Raw genomic sequence first — 19437 nt, 5'->3', positions numbered from 1 at the left:
ACCAATCCCACAACACGCAAGGCCCCCCCCTCCCCCGGGTCGAACCGCCGGAACGATGGCCCCTCCCCCCGACACCCCCCCCCCCACTGAACTCAGCCTGCCCACCTCTGTACCTCCCATGTCACCGACATCACCACATACATCCATGAAAAAATAAAACTAACAACACAACAAGAAAAAACTAAATGAAAATAAAACAAGCTATATGGTCAACACTCTCTCCCCGGTTGGCGGTTTGGAGGGGAATCAGCTCTCCCACTGGAGAAGCCCCCCCCCCCCCCCCCCCAGAGACGGAGATATCCCCCAAAGGCGACTCTCCAAGCCTCTCTTCATGTCCAACATCTTGAATTCTTGTCCTTCACATCTAGTCAAGTCAAGAGTTTTATTTGTCACGGCATACGGATATACAATGAAATGCGGGTGGTCTTGCCCGCAAACGATGTGCAATTGGTACAACATATAATAGAATCCAATACAAACAATTTGTGCAATAAAATTGTGCAATAACAGGTAGCAGGTAACAATAAATTTGTGCAATAACGGGTAACAGTTAACAGTAGTAGTAATAGTAGTGCAATACACTGTTACTGTTGCTAATACTAATTTAAAGTGGCCTTGTGCCCATGTGCACATTTAAAGCAACTGCTATTCTAACATAACTCAGAGAAAATCAAATAAAAAAAGAAGACTAAAGACAATTGGCACTTCCCAGGTAATTCTTTTCAACCCTGTTTAACCCCCGTTGGCGGGCTGGAGGGGTAAGACTCTCCTGGAGAGGGCGCCTCCTATAACGACGGAGATGTCCCCAATGGGGATTCTCCAATGTCCCACACTGTTACTGTTGCTAATACTAATTTAAAGTGGCCTTGTGCCCATGTGCACATTTAAAGCAACTGCTATTCTAACATAACTCAGAGAAAATCAAATAAAAAAAGAAGACTAAAGACAATTGGCACTTCCCAGGTAATTCTTTTCAACCCTGTTTAACCCCCGTTGGCGGGCTGGAGGGGTAAGACTCTCCTGGAGAGGGCGCCTCCTATAACGACGGAGATGTCCCCAATGGGGATTCTCCAATGTCCCTATTATTGTCCAACATTTTATTTGAATTTTTATCTTTCATATGTCAGTACAGTTCCAGAGCTCCCGGTCAGGTCTCCGAATGTGTTTCCCCATGTTCCCCATCGTCTTATTTGTGCGGCATGTGTGTTAGTGTCTTCAGTTTAGTCTAGTACGTGTTATTTATTTTATATGTCCCGAATCAAGACCCAATTCCTCAACTAATGTGTTTACCTTGTCTGTATTCCCAGTCGTCTGAATGCTAATTTGCATATTATCGTGTTAGCTTCCATGTTAGCTTGTAGCTCCGTCTCCAGCCAGGCCTCGCTGTGGTCTAACGTTATGTTAGCTTGTATTACTTGCTGCGTCATCTCCTCGTGTTGTACCTCTCCTTTCGTTGTATTTTCTTTGTCGGGGGTCATTCTTCTCTCACTTATCCTCGAGTTTTGTGCACTGGGTCTTGTCATCGTTCTCTTATCTTCGAGTTGTTACTTTTTATCGTTATTGCCTTTCTTGAATTTTGGACCGGGAGCTCTGTTCTGCAGCTGCTCACCCGCTCCTCGCCAAACCGGAAGCCCCCTCGCTTCCTCTTTCAAAGGTGTGATCTTACATAGTCAGTTATCAGGAAGACTCACATGCAAAGAGACTGAAACCTGAAAGAGAAATGTGGATAGGTTGCTTATGATTTAAGTGATTATTTTGACAACTATTGATATTGAAACAAAGTAGAACTGCACATGAAAGTATTTGAATAGTTTGGTAACCATTGACATCGGTACCAAGGATAAATGTGTATCTGATTCAGAAGGTAAATGTTTTGAGAACCTGTGACACTGATACAGAGTCCAAATGTATATACTGTATGAAATGTAAATAGGAAGTTTTGCTACATAAATTATGTTTGATTCGGAGGTTTTATGAATAAAACTTGGAGAGGAGATTTGGAGCAGAAGTGAACAGGTTGTGTCTTCATTCCTCTTGACAATCACTCTATTGTTTCAGGGAGTGAATGATGACATCGGCCGCAACATGATTTGTGAAGGTACCCGATAGCCTTGGGACCCGTAACACATGCATAGTTTGGGAGTAGGTGCAAAAAAGTTACTATAGCTCGGCCGAGAAAGTGCTGATCGACTTTGGATTGGTCGCGCCGTGTTCAGGAGACTCAGGCATATAGAAATCGATTGGATCATCTCCTCCATGAGCTCAATGTACTGTAACGCAGAAGTGCACTGGTCCATTGAACAAGTGAGGCACAGAGGCGGAAGTGGCCATTTTTCAAAGTAATACCCAGAAGGAAGACAAATTAATATAATTATAATGAATGCCCACAATGGTGACTAACACACAGCCAACATGTTATAAATGCTCTGTGTTTATGCTTGAGAAATATCATAGTAATTACACGTTTACTCCAGTGGAAATGTTTGCGTGTTTAACAAACTTAGTTACCAAAAAGCATTACAATAACAGCGTTGTGGTCGTATAGTGAGGTAGTGAGCTGAGTTGAAGACATTGGTGGAGGTGTTTCCTGTTTCATAATAAGAGAGCGGCTGAGAGGAAGTATAGAAAGTCACGCCTCACTGCTGACATCGACACATATCACAACCTCTTGTTAACATTCTCCAAAACCTAAAACTACTAATGCCAAAGCTTCTTTCTTTCACCATAGGATTGAGGCCTCTGCCAAGAACCTTCGCAAAACTGCATGCTACCATGTCCTCCCTCATCTTTCTCTGCCGAAGACTTTGCGATCTTCTTTGAGGAAAAAGTGCTGAACATCCGCAGCTCCTTCTCCCAACCCCCATCCATTCCAAATACTGAATTGAGAACCTCATCCTTCACTCTGTCATCTTTCTCTCCCATTACAGAAGCCGAGACCCTGACACTGGTAACATCGAACCGTCCGACTACATGCCAGCTGGACCAGTTACCCTCCCCACTCCTCCAGACCATAGCACCAGACATCCTCCCATTCCTAATTGCAACCATCAACTCCTCCCTCAACTCGGGGGTGGTCCCCACCTCCCTAAAACGAGCCAGAGTCACACCGCTCATAAAAAACCCAACCCTGAACCCCACCGTCATAGGCAACTATCGTCCTGTCTCTCTTCTCCTTCCTTTCTAAAACACTTGAACGTGCTGTATCCAACCAACTTACTGCTTATCTCTTACAGAATGACCTCCTAGACCCTAATCAGTCAGGCTTCCGGACTGGCCACTCCACAGAAACGGCCCTCATTGCGGTCACAGAGGCACTTCACTTAGCAAAAGCGAAAGGCCTCTCCTCTGTCCTGATTCTCCTAAATCTATCTGCAGCCTTCGACACAGTCAACCATCAGATCCTCCTTGCGGCCCTCGCAGGAATGGGAGTGGCTCCTCTCCGCTCCTACCAAGTGTCATGGAGAGGGACCCTGTCGGCCACCCGCCCCCTGCGGACGGGTGTCCCCCAGGGCTCGGTCCTAGGACCCCTTCTCTTCTCCCTCTACACTAAATCACTGGGTAACATTATCACGTCTCATGCCTTCTCGTATCATTGTTATGCCGATGATACTCAACTCTCCCCCCCCTGCCTCCCTCAGATATCCACGTCTCTGAGCGGATATCGGCCTGTCTGTCCGACATCTCCGCCTGGATGACGACCAACCACCTCAAACTGATCCTAAGCAAAACAGAATTGCTCCATCTGCCGGCCAAATCCTCCCCCCTGACCGACCTTTCCATCACAGTCGAGAATGCAGCTGTGACCGCGTCCCCGACTGCCAAGAACCTTGGTGTTGTCCTCGACGACCAGTTGACCTTCTCTGCTCACATCGCAGCGACAACCAGAACCTGCAGATTCCTCCTGAGCAACGTCAGAAGGATCCGCCCCTTCCTGACAAAAGAAGCCACCCAACTCCTTGTCCAATCATCAGTCATCTCCCGCCTCAACTACTGCAACGCACTGCTTGCTGGCCACTGCCGGCCACTGCCACGAAGCCTCTTCAATTCATTCAGAACGCAGCGGCCCGCCTGATCTCAAACCTACCGAAGTCGGCCCCCATTGCTGCACGAATCCGCTTCAAGGCCCTCGACCTGGCACACCGTGCGGCAAAGTGAAACGCTCCCTCCTACCTCTGGTCAATGGTCTCTAACTACACACCCCCTACGCTCTGCATCTTCTGGCTGTCTCAGACCCACTCCTATCCGAGCTCCAGGAGGGTCATCAAGGAGAACCTGCCTTTTCTCATTCTTTGCCCCACAATGGTGGAATGAACTACCCACCACAGTTAGGACAGCCGAAACCCTTCCAATCTTTCGCCATTGACTAAAGACGCACTTCTTCAACCATTATCTGAAATAAAATGTTTTGTATCTAACCCTAACTAACCTTACTGTCATGCACTTGTCCTAATAAACTAACCTACACTGTAGCACTCAACACTTTGATGAACATTGTTACTCAGCTGATAGAGATGTGCCCTTCCTGATGACTTGTCGTACAGAACTTGTAAGTCGCTTTGGATGAAAGTGTCAGCTAAATGACTAAATGTAAATGTATAATAAAAGTGCACTGTAAAAAATAAATGTTTTTTCACGGGAAATTCACTGTATTATTTTACAGATTACTTTTGTTTTTCTACTTTAACACATTCTGCGCCATTAACAAGTTAACTCGTTATTGGCCGCCAATCGTTGAGCGCCAACAACGAGTTAACTAGTTTTTATGATTGTTATTTCCTTCATTCGCTATTGCCATTCATAATTCATCCAGCAAGGCTCCGGGAGCCAGCTGGACTCTGACTGATATTTCAACGCCTCAATACCGCCGCCTGGTGGATTTCGGGCGAGTTGCACTCCACTCTAAACCGGATGTGGCATTTGGATGCATTGGATCGCTTTCGAGACGCAAGAATCAATATGCTTTTGGCGTTTATTGCGTCATACAAACGGAAAATGGATCTAGCAGATCGAAATCAAATAATTGGAATATTTTTTCTCCAGACTCATCGGCCACAGGTAAGAGGAATCTAACATTAATTCCAGCTCGATTGTCCATTTATTTCATTGCAATCCATCTGATCAACGTATAATGATGTCGTACTAAAGAAAGCCGTTACTGACAATCAAGGAATCATAAACGACCCCCCCCCCTTTCCTTCACACATGATGGAGCATAATGTATACCGAGCATATGCATTTGATTTTTTTAATATAGCGCGTATAGGAACGAAACGCCAAATTGATTATGTATAATATGCGTTAGAGGGCCTATAACTCGCGTTCTAGGAATTACTGCTCTACACTCTAAAAACATACTTATATTCACGACGGTACTAACACGACAATGTATGAATGGAAAAATATAACGTTCCCACATCCGGAACGATAGATACCCGATGTTGAATGGGCCATGCTGCACACGCTCACACTTATGGTCACTTTACAAAATGAAAGGTCACTTTAAAAAATAGTATAGTATAACTTGAGATTGTATAATATAGCATTGTATAGCAGTGTACATAATGACCCAGTGCCTCATCCGTAGCTAACAGTGTATTGCACTATCACAGGACCTAGCATGTCTTACCATGCTTTTGTAAAACTCATGTACATATACCTGATATGTCCTACTTTTATTACTTGTATATTGCACAAATGTCGCATTCTCATCCTATTGGATTCTTATTATTGTATTATGCACAATCGTTGCGGGCAAGACCCCCCGCATTTCACTGTATACTTGTATGCCGTGACAAATAAAACTCTTGATGGATGAAAAATGAATGGATATAGCTAATAAAAGAAATATTGATTAAAACCCGGGATTTCTCGGGTTTGGCGCCCAGAGCATGGCGAGTTAACCCGACTTATCTCGGGTTTGGCCTCCAAAGGGTTAAGAGGTTAAGAATGATACCTGTGTCATATCAATAAATCGATCAAGACTTTGTTCTGTACTCTCACTTTTATTTACATTACAATTTTTCCAAAACGGAGCAACATGCACTGTCTCGACCTATAATCTTGCAAATACTGCAAGGCTTGACATTACCATCATCACCCGCCAAATGCGGTTGAATTCAATTTCTTTGGCCTTTCAGTGCTGAAGAAATACACTTCCGTTCCGGTGTGTGATTTGAAAAATCCTACAGAGTTTTCTCTCCTTTCTCGGTTGCTTCGTGACCAGCAAGGCCTCCCCTACATTTGTAAAGGTCTTAGAGAAAGCTTTTCTTTTCATCATGAGTTATGCATGTCAAATTGATAACTTTTTTCATTGCACGTGTAGAGGGTTTTGCACTAAAACATATTAAGATTATTCAGAACTACTCTAACAGTATTTGACTTTTCAATGAGATCCCACATCGTATTAGACTACCAAGTCAGTAGATAGCGCTCCTGTGGGGCGCCCTAGTGGCGAACCACATAGCGTGCTCAGCCGCGACACGGCCGACCCGGGTTTGATTCCCGAACCTGTCGTTATTTGCCGAATGTCTTCCCCCCACTCTGTCTCCCATTCCTCCTCTGTCTCTCCCTACTGGACTGCCCAGTAGAAATAAAGCGATAAAACGCCAAAAAATAAATATAAAAAAAAAAAAAAGATAGCGCTCCTGTGATGACAGAGGAAAACAGTATAGTCTTGGCCCCACACATGCGCAGTCAGTAATAAACCGTGCTGCACGTATCCGCTTCAAGGCCCTCGACCTAGCATACCGTGCGGCAAAGGGAACCGCTCCCGCCTACCTCCGGTCAATGGTCTCTAACTACACACCCTCAAGACCCCTACGCTCTGCATCTTCTGGCCGCCTTAGACCTACTCCTATCCAAGCTCCGGGAGGGTCATCAAAGAGAAGCCGCCTATTCTCAGTCCTTGGCCCACAATGGTGGAATGAACTACCCACCCCAGTTAGGACAGCCGAATCCCGTCCAATCTTTTGCCGTCGACTAAAGACGCACTTCTTCAACCATTATCTGAAATAAAAATAAAAAATCTAACCCTAACTAACCTTACTGTCATGCACTTGCCCTAATAAACTAACCTACACTGTAACACGCAACACTTTGATGAATATTTTTACTCAGCTGATAGAGTTGTATCCTTCCTGATGACCTGTTGTACAGAACTTGTAAGTCGCTTTGGATAAAAGCGTCAGCTAAATGACTAAATGTAAATGTAAACCGCTGCTGGCAAGGCAACAGAAACTAACGTGTCCTATTCCTCATCATTCACAGATAATGTCAAGATCCACAGTGCTGCCGACCTAGATTCCCTAGGTCTGAGGCCGGTGTAGGATATTGTGGATATCATGAAGAACGTGCTCAGTCAACCGGGATCCAGTTAATAAGGTTTATTAGCCAGACAGATATATATACAGAATATATATACAAGATAGTTACAGTAGATACATGGCTGAGGCTTCTGGCCCAGGTGACCAGCTGAAATGACCCAGGTCAAGAAGACCGATTGTTGTCGGGAGGAGCCCTTTAAAGTGTGAAATGGCACTCATATGATAGGTCAACGAGTGGGGGGGGGGGGTAACAGGGGACAATGGTGATGGGAGGGGGGACATTTGATATCCACGACACCGGTAACACATGCGTGTGTCTTTGGAGATTTCAGAACCACAACCTGAGACACGCTACATCTATCCACCTACAACTCGAGAATGCAGCATCACAGCATTTTGTCTGAACACACACGCGATGGATTTCTGTGTGAAAAGGGCTTATGTTTTGTCATATGGAACACACTCTACCTTCAGGGAACTTGTAGAGGTGAGTGATGTCCTCTCTGGAGTCGTTGCCGACACCCTTGGTGCTGATCCTCTGACCCACTTGCCAAATGCCCTTGACCTGGTCTGTGCTGCCGTCCGGCTGCTTCCTGTGGGTGATGATGTCAGCGTTGACCTCAGCGAACACGAACGGGGCGTCGTATTTGAGCTTGAGTTCACCCTCCTTGATGGCCCTCAGAGGGACGGGGCCACAGCAGAACACTCCTGAGAAGGGGACACAGGAGGATAGGGTTAGGATACATGTACATGTATACAGGGGAAGAATTGCCCCATGAATAAAATACTGTATTGTTGTGAATAAGATAGTGGAAAAAAGTGGGGTTGTCTTATATGGCCTTCTAGATGGAGGTAAAGAGGTAAATAACGTTTGCATTTTAAGTGTTATTTATCCATTTTCCCAGTAAGCTAGTACATGTTTGGTATCAATGGATTCCTTGAAATCTCAAGATTCATATGGTGTCACTAGGTTCCCGCTAGTTTAAAAACGGTTTTAAAAACCCCTTCACAAGACAGTGATGTTAATGACTGATGATCCACTGGCTCATCACTAGGTTTCAGACGGTTGAAAGTAAAACCAGATTAACCAAATAATAATAACTTAATTTTATATAGCGCCTTTCATTAGACCCAAAGTCGCTTTACTTAGGGCAATAACAGACAAGAGACAAACATGGTAGACAGACGCACAACATTAAGTATTGGAAGCTAGAGGTCAAAGGCCATGTTAAAGAGGTGAGTTTTGAGGAGTTTCTTGAAGAGCAGTCCAGAGTTGGGGCGTTGCAGAGTTCTGCGGGGAGGGACTTCCAGAGGGTGGCAACTGCCACGCTGAAAGCTCTGTCCCCAAAGGTCCACAGTCTGGTTTGGGGAATGGAGAGCTGACCGGTGTCTGAGGATCGCAGGGACCGTGACTGAGTGTCGGTCTGCTCAGATAGGCTATACTTATTTTCTTTATGAAAACAAGATTTGATCTTCAATGTGCTTTACCAAACTTCTAATGCTAAGGGGAAAAATCTGTTGGGTTATTTTCACACTAGACGCTCTGTGCCGTGGCAGTGTGCACCGTGTCCCGCTCCTCCGTTGACAACAATGATCAAACTCAGTGCAGCTAATGGCATGTGGCAGCTCTTTGCTTGTGGCAGTCTGTAACTGGTTTGAAAGCCCCTTGAGGTGTTGCTACCCTGACCTGATCATTCAGACAGAGGCACACTAGCCTGTGTACTGAATGTAGACGGTAAGTAACGTAAAAAATTACTGCTCCCAGAGAGTAATAATATTACTTTTGAGTAACAAGGAATGAGTAACGAGTCCAACACTGGTGCTGAACATATTTTAACTTATGGAACATTATTATGATTATTAGTAAATCACCCATGAATTCATTGTTCTCCTTCTAAAGGTCTTTCCCGACTGAGTGTTGTAGAGTTACCTTCACTCTTCTCTTGAGGGGTAGGGTCACTTGCCTGCCAGCCATCAAACCCTGGCTTCAGATCAGACCTCGTCATCCAGCTCTCTACCCAGCAGTGATAGTTCCTATAGACAAACCACAGACATAAACATCAAAAATTATATTATTATCGATTTTTCTTTAGCAGTTTTTGAGAAATCCTACAGTCTCTTTGTTTCAGTGTCAGTTTATTTTTCTGATGTATGTAGCTTGATACTGTAGGCCATATAGTATGTGAGAAAAATGGCTGAGGAAAGTAAATATTTTGTATAAAAAAAGATAAACAAGGACACACAGGGTAAAGGGACTGCATTTATATAAATGGTAAATGGATTGCATTTATATAGTCCTTTTATCCAAAGCGCTTTACAACCTATGCCTCATATTCACACACCGACGTATTTGAATTTAAGCCAATTTCACAGGTAACCACAGGTAAATCCTTATAGCATTATCTCATCCAGTGACCGCACCCTCAGATCTTAAATGTACATCTTCAGTGACACACCCTCCTGCATGTTTTATTGTCCCCCTCTCCCTCCCGAACATAGCCTATCTTAAATGTACATCTTCACACACACACATACACACACAAACACAACCCTCACTTATGTACACACACACACACATACACACACACAAACACATAACCCTCACTTACACATACACACATACACAGGTCTACAGAATCCACAAACACATAACCCTCACTTACACATACACAGGTCTACAGAATCCACAAACACATAACCCTCACTTACACATACACAGGTCTACAGAATCCAGTTTGTTTGATCTCACAGGGAACCCCCAAAGTATCTCTGTCCCTCTTCTCCCACCCCCCTCTTTCTCTGTCTCTCTTTTGACCTAATGACCTCCCTGTGCCCGGTCACTGAACTCTCTCTCTCGATCAGCTCCTAATCCTCCTGATCATACTTGCATGCTATCATGTATGATGCCAGCTCACATGGCACTATGTTTCCCTCTGTCTCTGTCTAATAATAATAGATTCTATTTGTAAATGCGCTTTACAGTTGCGGGGCAAATGCGCTCTCTGTATCGTGTCCTGATCATACTTGCATGCTATCATGTATGATGTCAGCTCACATGGTGCTCACATGGTGTCATGCGCTCATCCACTTTCTTTCGTTCTGTCTGTTTCTCTCTCCATACCCCATCTCTCCCTTTCTCTATCGCTTGACCTAAACAACCTCCATGTCCCTGGGGCCTAGTTCGACCGCAGTCATACCCATAAGGGAACCAAACAAGGTATCACTAGCCAGTAGGGCACAAAGCAGACATAGAAGACTCATGACATGATCCTCCCTAGCTACCATCAGTCATCAACCAACAAAGGATGTGATTCAAGAATTATGTATAAAAACTGTCTGTAACCATATCTCTGGACCTCACTCTGACAATTGAGCTCTCCTGCGTGAGGTTTAACGTCAAGTGGGTCCAGATCTGCAATTGAACTTCTTGTGTGTGAATTCAGACTTCAGTAAACCTGTTTAGCAGAATTGCTTGTTCATCCTGACTCAGTCTCAATTCGATCAATCGCCGTTTTTCTCAAAGAACTGTTTATCTTTTTCAATTGGTTTGGCAGAATTGTTCGTCCATCTTACTCAGTCTCCAGCTGACCAAGCGTCTTTCTTTCAACTACGAATCCAGCTTAAATCTAACAGACGGCAGAGGCAACCATGCAAGGTGCCAACCTGCTCATCGGGGGCAGTTAGTGGGGTTAAGTGTCTTGCTCATGGCCGGGAGAAGCCGTAATCGAACCGGGAACCTTCCGATTACCAAACAACGACTATTCCTCCTGAGCCATTGTCCCCCTGTCCCATACTGCTGGTCATATATGTGAAGCATTCTCGCATAGATTGTATTGTGCCTGTGGGTGTGGCTAACCATGACTCAGAGTGAGGACGTGTTTTGAAAGGCTCTCGACAACTTGACTGCGCCTTCAACCTACAACCAACAACCAACACATTAATCTCAACTATTCTTCCGTTAGCCAGGTTTGCTTTCTGGGTCATACAATTACCCGATAGATTTGCTCTTTGCTCAATTTGTCATTGTTTGAAGCTTGTTATTCTGTAGCTTAGCTTGCCGGTTATCTTCCCGGTGCGCAAGCTGAGGCCAGTTAGTTCCGTGTTTTGTAGCTCATTAGCCAGGCTTGCTCTCTGGGTAACATACTGTATGGTTTTCGCAAAATCTGTGATAGTGTGAAGCTTGTCGGTTGGCTCGTCGGTTAGCTTCCCGGTGCGCTAGCTAAGGCTCTGTCTGGCTGGTGCGTTCCGTGATTTGTAGCTCATGAGCTAATCTCCAGTGCACTAGCTGAGGCTCTGTCTGCCTGGTGCGTTCCGTGATTTGTAGCTCATAATAATCTAATCTCCATTTGGATATTCACTTTAGCCTTCAGTAGTATTTTTTTTGTTATCTACTTTTTCTCCCCATTTTCAATTTTTCTCCCATCCCAATTTCATATTATCCAGTTCTACCCTCCCCTGTCTCGAACGTTGTTAGACCATGCCTCACACTGGTCGGCTGCAATGTGGACGAAGCCTTGCATCACGTATCCCCTCCGGTACGCGTGAACACTTTAGGCAACCAACATGCCCTTCCGCGTTGCTCTGAATTGCTCTGATTGGCAGAGCGCGCGCATGAGCCGCGACGCGCTCCTCAGAGGCAGGAATACTAAGCTCCCCCTTAAGCTCCAGGAGAGAGGAGAGAGGCTGAAAACCTGCAGTTCTTGCCCGACTGATGGGAGCCGAATCCCGGATCCGATTTTTCTGATGAATACCCCCAAAACATGGAGGTCCCGAACGCATGGAAGTATTGATTGCGCCGTAACGAATCATTAAAAAAATATACCGTTAACTGGAATATGTTGTGCCTTTACACATATGTTGGATTATGTAATTGGTTTGTCATGACAAACTAATAAAAAATCGCGATTTACCCGGTGGCTACAACAACACACAGTGACTACATGCATCATTGTTTACAATGAACGGTGGGGCTAATCTAAAGGACTGGACACGGACGCGTTAAACTAACCTAAAGTTAGTTGTTCACCAACAATCTACAGACACAAACAAACACAGAACCGGACTGTTATATTAAATTAATTGATTGCTGTTTAATGCGCATGTTTTGGGGGTATTCATCAGAAAAGTCTGATCCGGGATTCGGCTCCCATCAGTCGGGCAAGAACTGCGGGTATTCAGCCTCTCTCCTCTCTCCTGGAGCTTAAGGGGGAGCCGCGCTCGGCCAATCAGAGAAACGCGGAAGGCGCTCGGCCAATCAGAGAAACGCGGAAGGGCATGTTGGTTGCCGAAAGTGTTCACGCCTCCGGTACACGAGGAGGCAGCCGTTGCATCTTTTCACCTGCACAGCGCAATCTCTCAGCGGCAAGGAGTAACGCGTGGGAGGCTCACGCTGCCCCCGTTGCTTCCTGATTCTGCTGTACAGGCGCACCAACCGACCTGTAGGAGACGCTGTCCACAACGTCCGATCCCCACCCACCGGCTTTCCTACCCCCTAATACTGCCAATTGTATTAGTATGAACGACCAGCCAAGCCGGAAGCAACGCCGAGAGCTGGGCTCGAACCCAGCATCTCCTGTGTTAGTGGCGAGCGCCTTGCCCACTGCGCCACTTAGCCGCAGCCTTCAGTAGTCTGTACATTTAGTCAGCTTGGTCTCTTTGTTCGCCTCTTCTGCCTGTGAGCTTCCATCCCAATACGCCATTATATTCTATTTTGTCTTGCCTTGTTAGCTTACAAGCGTGAAGCGTACCTTGCTAGCCTGACCAATTGATTTCAGATCTTCAGCTCTTGCTTTGTCCGCTAGCTAACTGGATTACCCTGATAGACCGACCTACTGATTTCAGCTCTTTAGCTAAACCTTTGATTGGCCTCATACATATAGCCTAAAACAGTCTATAACTTAGTATAGCTTGGTTCTTAGCCCCCTTTTCCATTCTGTTAATTGTTCAATTAATCTGGTACTATCCATTAGCCAGAGTTGGTCTCTCTAGCCTGCTAGCCATCAGCCTGTTAGCCCAGTCTAACTTGTCCTCCCCACCTCCACCTCCACCTGGGTAAGCATGTCTTCCTGTTCTCTCTGCGCCTCTTTGCTTGATAGGTTAACTCTGCTAGAGAATCGTGTCCATGAACTTGAGTCAGGAACACAGCCAGCTTTAGAAGTCGCAGACTTTTCTGAGGAGCCTCAAGCGAGGTCTTCTAGACTGGAGAGTCCCAGTCATATAGTGCTCAGGACGTGGACTTTGAGCTGTGTACCTGCTCTGTCTCGACACCCACTCCGCAACCAGATTTTACACATACAAATCGGTATGCGCCACTTGATGTGGGTTCCAGTCCCAGGCCGCAGCAGAAGACCTGTCCTAGTGATTGGCGACTCCATCACCCGGCATATTAAGCATAGATGCCAGCCGAGATTAAATGTTTTGGGGGAGCCAAAACAGATAGTAAACAGATAGAGAACATTTCAAAGCACTCAAAGATGCCAATATCTACATTTTGACCTATTTCTGAATCGCACAACTTTTTCTGCATTTCTGAATAATCTTCTCTGCCAGCACAATCCAACCTAGACCGTGCCGTGTCACATATATGCTTATTACATGTATTTATTGCTCCTATGTCCGCCCACTACAAACACAGGAACATCTCCTTATCTCTCTGTGAGTGGTTGTTTCGTAGTGTTGGCCAAGGTGGTGGATGTCTCAAGGTTGCAGTGACTGTTCTACCCCCACATTAGTTATGAGCACCATTGTGGTCATGGATCAGCTTCATACTATCTTCTGTCTGACCTACAACATCTAAACCATGCTTGTTCTAGTTTATTGCTGGGATAAGTACTTCTATTCACATATATGCTTACTACATGTATCTATTCTATTCTATTAACATATATGCTTACTACATGTATCTATTGATCCTATGTCTGCCCACCACAAACACACAAACTGTCTAATGTGAATGTCTCGTGGTGATATGACGTGTTTAGACGTCATTCCTCGCCATGCTCATTCTGCCGAAGACGCCGTAACTCGTCTTTGATATCAATAATTCAAAAATCTGTGATCGAAATCATATTTCTCCTCCGGAGACATGAGATGTACTGGTGAGCTCCACTCAACTGTCTAACAGTTCAAGAGCGCCATCTGGTGGCCGATCGGCAGAGGGAGGGGCGCGCCAAACAGGAAGTGCTCATCCATAATCCGTCCGGGCACTCGCGATCGGTAGCCGGACTCCATCTCAACACACTGGATAATCAATCGCTCGCCCTAACTCAATAAACAACGTTATTTGGACGTATATAGTATTATACAACCTGGAAATGGTTCATCAGGATCAACATCCCATAATCGAAAACTGTCTACTCCACGCTGATCGTCCAACGGCGTGAGGAACATACGGTAAGATCCAGCGTTATTTTCTAACGTATTCTATACTAACTGATCTGATGATCATATGACCCACACTAGATGAATGGTATAACGTTGCCCACGGAATTATAAACGCCCCCCTCGCCCATCCGGTCAATATCAGATGATACGTAGTAACTTCTAGAAGTACCTCCAGTTGAAATTTTTCATCTGGCAACGATCGCTACCAAACTGTATTTGATCATCAATATAATGCATTTGGAGCTATAAATCAAGTTCTGGAGAAAGCTGCAGAAAACGATAAAAACATACTTATACTTTAGAGTAGACCATATTTTAGTATGAATATGTGAATGAAAAAGTATATCGTTGCTACACCCTGAACAATGGATATAGGACATTGAATGGGCCATAATAATGGCAATTTAGCAATAGAATTTAAAAAGTTATAGCCCTGCAAAGAAGGGGAACTTCTCCATAGACAAATAGAGCTGGCTAGGGATGGTAAATTATGAATTTGAACCATGGCGATCAAAGTGTTAAAATGTATTTAGGATTTCATGGTGGGTTTTCTGTTCTTGATTTATTGTGATGTTTCTTCTTGACTTGTTTAAAGAAGACTTGTCCGGCCCATGGGGACATTAACTTGTGATTTTGGGCTTTACAAATACATTTTATTTGATTTAATTTATATGGGGGTAGATTTCTATCAAAAATAAACAAACGCAAAAGTAGAATCCACAATCGTAAAAACGAATTTGTGTTTCATAAATCATAAAAACACGCTTGATCTGCTTAGATTTACGTACAGAATTCTAAAAACACGCTTGATCTGCTTAGATTTACGTACGGAATTCTAAGGACACGCTTGATCAGCTTGGAGTTACGTACGGAATTTTGAGACAAATATTTCGCTGTTTTCCCCATGTGGATTCGTGTGTGAAGCTTCTTCTTAGAGGTATATCAAAAATAAACAAAAGCAAAAGTAGAATCCACAATCGTAAAAACTATCCACACACACACACCTCTCAATCTGTGTTTCATAAATCATAAACACACGCTTGATCTGCTTAGATTTACGTAGGGAATTCTAAAAACACGCTTGATCTGCTTAGATTTACGTACGGAATCATGATTATTATTATTAATATCTTTCATATTTGATACAGAAATTATTACAAAAATCTTGTCCGGCCACCACATTTCAACAAACAACTGCATTTGCAACCACTTTACTGACAAGCTAGCAGGACACGCAAGAGGGTATGGGATATAGACAATTATATGGGCAATATAGAACAGCTGACAGATTAGAAATATAATTTATTGTTCAAAAGTTATTATAATTATAGTGATAGTAATAAAACAATTCCGTCTGAAAATTAACTTGAATGGGTTTATGATGAATATCTGTTTGTGGGTATGCTCAAAGTAATATATTATTCATATCTTTCATATTTGATACAGAAATTATTACAAAAATCTTGTCTGGCCACCATTTTGGCCACTGGTAGCGCTCATGAGCCGAACACACCTCGGGCCGTGTTCGGTAGCGCCGAAGAAGAAGAAGCTTCACACACGAATCCACACGGGGAAAACAGTGAAATATTTGTCTCAAAATTCTGTACGTAACTCCAAGCTGATCAAGCGTGTCCTTAGAATTCCATACGTAAATCTAAGGAGATCAAGCGTGTTTTTATGATTTATGAAACACAAATTGAGAGGTGTGTGTGTGGATCGTTTTTACGATTGTGGATTCTACTTTTGCGTTTGTTTATTTTTGATAGACCTCGGGCCGTGTTTGGTAGCGCCGAAGAAGAAGAAGCTTCACACACGAATCCACGCGGGGAAAACAGCTAAATATTTGTCTAAAAATTCTGTACGTAACTCCAAGCAGATCAAGCGTGTCCTTAGAATTCTGTACGTAGATCTAAGCAGATCAAGTGTGTTTTTAGAATTCCGTATGTAAATCTAAGCAGATCAAGCGTGTTCTTAGAATTCCGTACGTAAATCTAAGCAGATCAAGCGTGTTTTTATGATTTATGAAACACAAATTCGTTTTTACGATTGTGGATTCTACTTTTGCGTTTGTTTATTTTTGATAGAAATCTACCCCCATAAATTTTAAGTGCTTCAAATATTTTTTTTATATATATATTTTTTCAGTCTCAGGTTGTCTCTATTACTAAACATTGCCAACATCTTACCAGAGCATCTCACTATATTTCTGGATGGGCTGTCCATTCTCATCCACGTAGCGCTCCAGCACCAGGTTGCTGTTGGAGTCGTGTGCTGACAGGTAGTTGGTGATGACTCGACATGGGATGCCAAGGGCTCTGGAAACTGTTCGGGTGCAAAGAAATGTTCTGCATGATTAGTAGGTATTCCAGGTGACGGAGGAACAAAATATAACTCAATTTTCCTTTTCAACGTTTGGTGTTTTGTTATTTTACAGAATTGTATTAATAGTTGTTTAAGAAAAAATTGTGTTCAGTGTTAGGGTTGTTACACAAAAGAAGGAAATAATGATTACATATGGCTAATAGACTTGTTGATGGATTAGCTCACTTATTGCTCCCTGGCGAGAGTAATAAATTACACTACTTACTACATTTGTTCCCGTTAAGTACATTACATATTAAAAATAAATAAATTCAGAAAATGTTTAAGTTCCTATTCTGGGGATTGAACCCTAACTTTAACCCTTTGGTTGCCGTTTCTGTGGCCCAGCGGTTGAGTGCCGGAAACGAAGATTCTCGTTTCTGTGTCGTTATTTCTTTTATTCGCTGTTGCCATTCATAATCCATCGAGGCACCTTGTGCAGGCTGTCCTGAATGGGTCTGAGATCGCAAACGGCCAATACCGCCGCCTAACGCCTTGCGGCCGCTATTGCACTTCATTTGAAACGATGTGGTCTGTTTTCTTGGCCGAGCTGCGGCGTGCAGGCGGTGTCTAAATACTCCGGCAAGACAAGCGTTTATAACGATGCATTGACTAGGCTCCCCCCGTTCATGTGCAATGCTGGATAACGCTGGATACACGATCGCGACCAGTATTTGGAATGGCGATCAGATAATTGGATTATTCTTTTTGCAGTACATCATAGACAAGGTAAGGACTATGTTATCAATCTTGCGTTGATCCGATAATTATTTCCCCGCGATCGAAGCATGTGTGTGTGGTGTGTCCCGTTGGTAGTGATCACAGCACGGAGGGGCGCCCCGCTCCAAACCCCCTTTAATGCGTGCATGATGAAAGATAATACCGATAATCTAGCGTTGATTTCAGATTGATTGTTGATCCAAGTGAGGAATGGCAACGTGTTTAGTGAATTTCACTAAAACGCTGTTTTCGCGTCTTTTCCTGGGATTACTCAGAATCACTGAAATTATACTCATATTCACCACGGTATAAAACGGAAATGTACAGATGAAAAAATTATCAGTTTTTTGCATGTTGACTGGAAGAAACTCACTGACAATCGACAATGTTATTAGATCCATAGCTATAATATTTAATATAGTTTTAGCACTGCAAACACCGGCATTATCCCCATTGAACAGAGCGCTGGCACTCACGGCCCACAGCGCCCCCTGCTGAACGGCACTTGATGTGTTAACCTAGATAACACGGGAATGTATGCATGGAAAAAAAGTATCTCTTTTTTGCATCTTGACCCGGAAGAAACACAGTGTCAAATGACTATAGTAATGTATCCATGGCTATAATATAGAATATAGATTTAGCTCTACAAACAAGGTCACACAGTCATATCTTTTGATGCTTGGCCCAGCTACAGCGGTCCACGTCTAATGGCTGGCACTGATTGAGTGAAAAGTACTGAGGGGGATCAATTTGTCCATTTTCAAAGTCTTTTGACTGAAGGAAGTGTTAACACGGGGAACATCTAGTGTGATATGGTGAGCAGCTCTGGTGTTATAGGGAGTAGATGCCAATTGTATATAAAATAAAGAGGGGTCAGACAAAGGAAGGTTTTGTAAAAAAGTGATGTGTTGAAAAGGGGGCATTTGTAGGAAACCTAATTGCTGAGTGATACAAAACATTAAGGGGATCAAGGACACTCTTGCTTGCACGAATGTAAATGACATCACCCTATAGTCAAACAATGGGAGAATGGACATTTGTAGCGTTTAGCAGAGTGAGAAAAGCAAGAGTGATTCCAAGAAGCCATGTTTTGCTTTTATCTTTTATGCTGAGAAAAAGAAAGTGTATTATCTAACCAGATACCTGGGTATTTATAAGACGCGACTGAGCCAGAACTGAGCCATTAGTAGATGTGATATTTCCAAGAGGGACAACAGACCTTTTTTCAAACCACATAACTTTGTTAAAAAAACAATGTGTTAACCCCTACTGTCCTGTCGCACCTGAGCAGGCCACTGCAGCAAACACCCAGCACTGTCCGTAGCGGACAGGTTGACAGGCATTAGTATCCCAGTTTTGCAGGATCTGCACACTGCCCTTCCAGGACATGGGGCTCACCCCGCCGTCATAGTCATCCTTCCATCTGCCTAGCAACACCCCTTTGTCATCATTACAGTTCACCTGAAAGGCAAAGGAGCAACACATAACATCTGCATTCATCACTGGTGGGATAGAGTTTTTTATGCTCCGTTTGAAGTTGACATTTGTGAAAGAACACACTGTTCATGCAGTGTCATCCAGATGCATCCTCGGTTAAATAGAACATATTGTCATGCCTGTGAGTCGCCACTAGGGGCAAAGTGTGAGT

General features: G+C 43.9%; 1 protein-coding gene across 1 annotated transcript in view; it reads right to left on the bottom strand.

The window, feature by feature from the left end:
- The window catches only part of LOC311230794 (protein-glutamine gamma-glutamyltransferase 2-like), a 93319-nt gene that overhangs the window by 30797 nt on the left and 43085 nt on the right, over positions 1–19437 (bottom strand). Inside the window, exons 6-9 of the mRNA XM_084317168.1 lie at positions 19073–19250; positions 16892–17027; positions 9253–9356; positions 7791–8030 (exon numbers count right to left, since the gene is read on the bottom strand). Coding sequence (XP_084173294.1) covers positions 7791–8030; positions 9253–9356; positions 16892–17027; positions 19073–19250 — 658 coding nt within the window. The remainder of the gene's footprint in view (positions 1–7790; positions 8031–9252; positions 9357–16891; positions 17028–19072; positions 19251–19437) is intronic.

This window comes from Notolepis coatsorum (genome assembly GCF_963971535.1).
Source record: "Notolepis coatsorum genome assembly, chromosome: 6".
In the NCBI taxonomy this organism is placed as follows: Eukaryota; Metazoa; Chordata; class Actinopteri; order Aulopiformes; family Paralepididae; genus Notolepis; species Notolepis coatsorum.
Note: the sequence above shows the minus strand (reverse complement) of the source record. Positions and strands in the feature narration are given on the sequence as shown.